The 4263-nt window shown below is 35.1% G+C and overlaps 1 protein-coding gene across 1 annotated transcript in view; it reads right to left on the bottom strand.

Annotated features, from left to right (window-relative positions):
- LOC18041937 (lysosomal alpha-glucosidase) overlaps positions 1-4263 on the bottom strand; it is a 21242-nt gene that overhangs the window by 9470 nt on the left and 7509 nt on the right. The window contains exons 6-10 of the mRNA XM_006432742.2: positions 1362-1444; positions 1087-1182; positions 560-728; positions 338-480; positions 175-261 (exon numbers count right to left, since the gene is read on the bottom strand). Of these exons, the coding sequence (XP_006432805.2) occupies positions 175-261; positions 338-480; positions 560-728; positions 1087-1182; positions 1362-1444 (578 nt within the window). The remainder of the gene's footprint in view (positions 1-174; positions 262-337; positions 481-559; positions 729-1086; positions 1183-1361; positions 1445-4263) is intronic.

The following is a 4263-nucleotide window of genomic DNA, read 5'->3' as shown; positions in this document are numbered from 1 at the left end:
CCTAAGTTTGGCAACCCATGTTAATAACAGCCATCATGGGAATAACCATTCACACATGGGGTTACAGTTGCTGGCAAAATAGCATAACCAAAGAGATCTATGCACATACAAACTGACAGCAAAAGAGATTACATGTAAGAAGAAAGCCACCAGATTAGGGTTGAAAAATTATACGTTGTGATAGTATGAGTGATTTTGACAACCTCCAATTTCATCATCCCCTCTGTGGATGTTGCTCTCAGGCATTGTCTTTGTTACAGACTGAAATAAAGGAAGTTGTAAGATCACATACAAATAAAAGAGAATGCGCATGCATAAGAATAAATTTAAGAATAACCTTGAAGACAGCTGGCTCGTTCATATCATTCCATATACCATCAACTCCATTATAAATGAAATCCTTAACTAAAGAGCCCCACCAGGAACGAACTTTTGATTGTGTATAATCAGGGAAAACACAAGGCCCAGGCCACACCTCCCCTGAAATAAGGACATTGATAACTTTAACACCTCAAAAAATTAATTTAAAAAATCAGCTTCATCAAATAAAGAAAAGTACCAATAAAAGGCGTCCCATCTGCTTTCTGAATCCACACGTCAATTTTAGAGCCGCTATCATACACAAAATAACCATCTTCATGTTTAATTCCTGGATCAAGCATCCAGATTGCTTTGAAACCATTAAGGTGGAGATCCGCTGCCAAAGATTTCGGATCTGGGAAACGCTCCTAAAAGAAATCATTATAATTCACTCCCCATGTCAATGATTATAGTGTTCTCACATAATGGGTAATATACAGCTATGTAATAGCAACCCCTTGCCAGGAGACGTGTCCTTATAACAAAAATACATAGTGTGGATATTGTTAATATTACTGCATATCAAGCGCATTGAAATGAAACTGAAGTTCTAGCAAGTACTCTACTTAATCAATTTTTGGAAGTCTAAACAAACTAAAGAAACTCCTCCTCTGGGTTGATATTTGCTTTTTGTTGCTTTAACGAATGTTGATTTAATTTTAACTCATAAGTAAATTATGGTGCAATAGACGTATCATCCAGAAATATCATTAAGAAAGAACATGCCTTGTCAAAAGTGAAACAACGAAATCCATCCATGTAGTCAATATCCATCCATATAACATCACAGGGTATACCTTTCTCACGAAATGTCCTGCAAATCTGAATATATGATGGGTTAATAATCAGAAAAGCACAAAATAAAATGTATTATAGAAGGATATAGAAAGCACAACGGTGATCAAACTTTAGGAATAACAATTTTTTAGAATTTTGTGGTTCTTCCAAAAATGAAGCAAATCAGGAAGAAAAATTCATTGGGAAAAAGAGAAAGAACCAACCTCACGAACTCTCTTATCAGAATCATAGCTCCAGCGACATTGGTGGTAGCCTAAGGACCATTTTGGTGGCATAAACACGGTCCCTAATAAGAAAAATCAACAATTACAATGTGTGAGTCCAAACCATATGTTATTGTTTTTGTGGACAGCATTTTCACTGTTGTAAACCCATAAAATGTAAATTACAATTAGAAGTTTCTTTGCCTTAAAGAAGAATAAATTAAAAAAAAAAAATGTGAAGATGATACATTAAAAATAAAAAGATCCAAGAAGCTCTTGAAACACTAATCTAACTGCCACAATGCAGCTCCTGTGAAGAAATGAAGATGGACAAATATGCAAAATTCTAGAACTTTTCATTATTGCCATCATTGCTCTGTTTAACTGGAGGTCTCTATCTATTTCATCAATGATAATTCACAGACTCAAACAATGAAAAAAGCTCATAACAGATCATTATAGGTCATGAAAGTATATTAATGGGAGCTTGGTTATGTTATAATTCAGGGACATAAACGATGAAACAAGCTCATAACAGATCATTATAGGTCATAAAAGTATATTAATGAGAGTTTGGTTATGTTTCTCAAATAAACTTTATGTTTCCAAAAAAAAAAGTATAATTTTACTAGGAGTGGTGTTTTCTAGAAATCAATATGCATAACAAAAAATGAATATTCAAAATTATAACTAGAATTCTGGAATTATGAAAATGAATTAACTACAAAAGATAAATAATAACATTAACAATAATATAAAAATCTCATTTTCAAGAATACCAAATATGTTCTCCCAATTTTATTTTTAGAAAAAATTATAGCAGTCACTGCCAAAAGCATTCTTTGATCAAGTAAACATCATTTGAAGAACATCAACAGTCATTTTCATAAGTAGGTTTGAGAACTGGTTTTTAAAATGATATGAAACGCACTTTTAGTCACTCTGTCCATTAACCTTGATTCAAGAAGGATTGCTTTTATTTTATTAGGATTACTCTTATTATTGCATTAGCAGAGAAGCTTTGAGAACAAAATATCTATATCTAAATACCTCAACGAAACACAGAATTCAACTCATGCATCAGTCAAGGAAGAGTTAAAAGAAAAATAGATACCCTTTAAACCACATGTTGAGAAGTGAACTGCAAATCTAAATTTGTAGTTGAAAATGACATATCAGTCTTGAGTTTCAGGACTGGATGATATGTTGGTTATGTGACACAAGTGAGCCGTATGACAAGCCCGGTGGATCAGCTAAATGAATAAGTTAAGCACGTGATACTGCACATGCTTTACTTATCCTAAACGACTGAAGAAGGCTGCGTTTTGAGTGAAGTTTCTACACGTGTTTTGAAGCCAGTTTGAACGGCTGTTAATGCTATTAAGATCAGCGGGAAATTTCTGGGTTTGTTACCAACAAACCCAGGCCTGGTGAGCTAGTTTCTGGGGGTTGTTTCTAGAGCAATTCAGGCGTGTATATAAGTTGTCCTCATTTCATTGTTGTATAATCTAAGCGTGTGATAGTTTTCTCAGGTATCTTGTATCTTGTAAACACTAAATCAGTAAAGGCTCTTTCTCTTTTTCACAGTAGATGTAGGTCACTTGGTGGCTGAACCGCTTAACCCTTTTGTGTTGGTGTGAGATTGTTTCTCTGTTTTCTTTTGTTTGATATCTGTTGATTTCGATAAGCAGTTCCACGTAGCATTGGTTGATCTTAATTAGTTCTTTGATTAAGGCTAAGTCGAGTGGATCTTGGGGGATTGAGATTGGTTATTTACTGGTCTTGGTCCAACAAATTGGTATCAGAGCTTTCACTGTTTTCTTTAATCTTAGAAATGGGATCAACTAGGCTTGAAGTGGAAAAATTCACAGGTGAAAGTCATTGGTATCAGAGCTTTCACTGTTTTCTTTAATCTTAGAAATGGGATCAACTAGGCTTGAAGTGGAAAAATTCACAGGTGAAAATGACTTTCACCTGTGGAGGCTCAAGATGAGAGCCCTGCTGGTGCATCAAGGTTTGGATGAAGCTCTTGTTGAGGAATCATCTTCAAAGAAGCCAAGAAAGGTTTCTAATGAGGATCTACTTGATGTGCTGGACAGAGCTCATAGTGCTATAATCTTGAGCCTGGGTGATAGGGTACTTGGAGAAGTTGGTGGTGAGATGACAACTGCAGGGTTATGGAAGAAGCTTGAAGATTTATATACCAAGAAATCAATGGCTAAGAGATTAGCCACCAAGAAAAAGCTTGACACGTTACAAATGGAAAAGGGGTCATCAATTACAGACCACATCGATGCCTTCAATAAGATTATTCTTGATCTTGAAGACATAAATGTAAAGATTGATGATGAAGATAAAGCAATGATCTTGTTGTGCTCATTACCAAGCTCCTTTGAACATCTGGTTGACACACTAATGTATGGGAGGCAGACTCTTACAATGGTAGATGTGAAGGAAACTTTGAGCTCCAAGGCTGCTACAAAAAAGGAATCAAGAGAGGCTGAAGGTCTAATGGCAAGAGGGAGATCCGAAAAGAAAGAGAGCAACAAGAGCAAGAAGAAAAGATCCAAATCCAGGTCCAAGAACATGAAATGCTTCCACTGCCACAAGAAAGGACATTTCAAGAAGGATTGCCTAGAAAGGAAAAAAAAGCCAAAAGATACAAGGGAGAAAACTGGAGATGCTACTGTTGCTTCAAAAAGTCAAGAATATGATGGATATGACTCAGCTGGAGTTTTTTTTGTGACTGATGACCAAACCAGAGGTAAAAAGGTTCTAGACTCTGGTTGTTCTTTTCATAAAAAAACAAATAAAAATAAATGTTTTAACTAGAAGTTTTGATTTGGGAATACTAAAAATTTAAAAGGTTTCAAAAGTGTTTTAAAATGAAAGACTTAAGAAA

This window comes from Citrus clementina, unplaced genomic scaffold, assembly GCF_000493195.1.
Source record: "Citrus clementina cultivar Clemenules unplaced genomic scaffold, Citrus_clementina_v1.0 scaffold_5, whole genome shotgun sequence".
Lineage (NCBI taxonomy): Eukaryota > Viridiplantae > Streptophyta > Magnoliopsida > Sapindales > Rutaceae > Citrus > Citrus x clementina.
The sequence above is the reverse complement of the archived record's forward strand: the minus strand, read 5'-3'. Positions and strand labels throughout refer to the sequence as shown.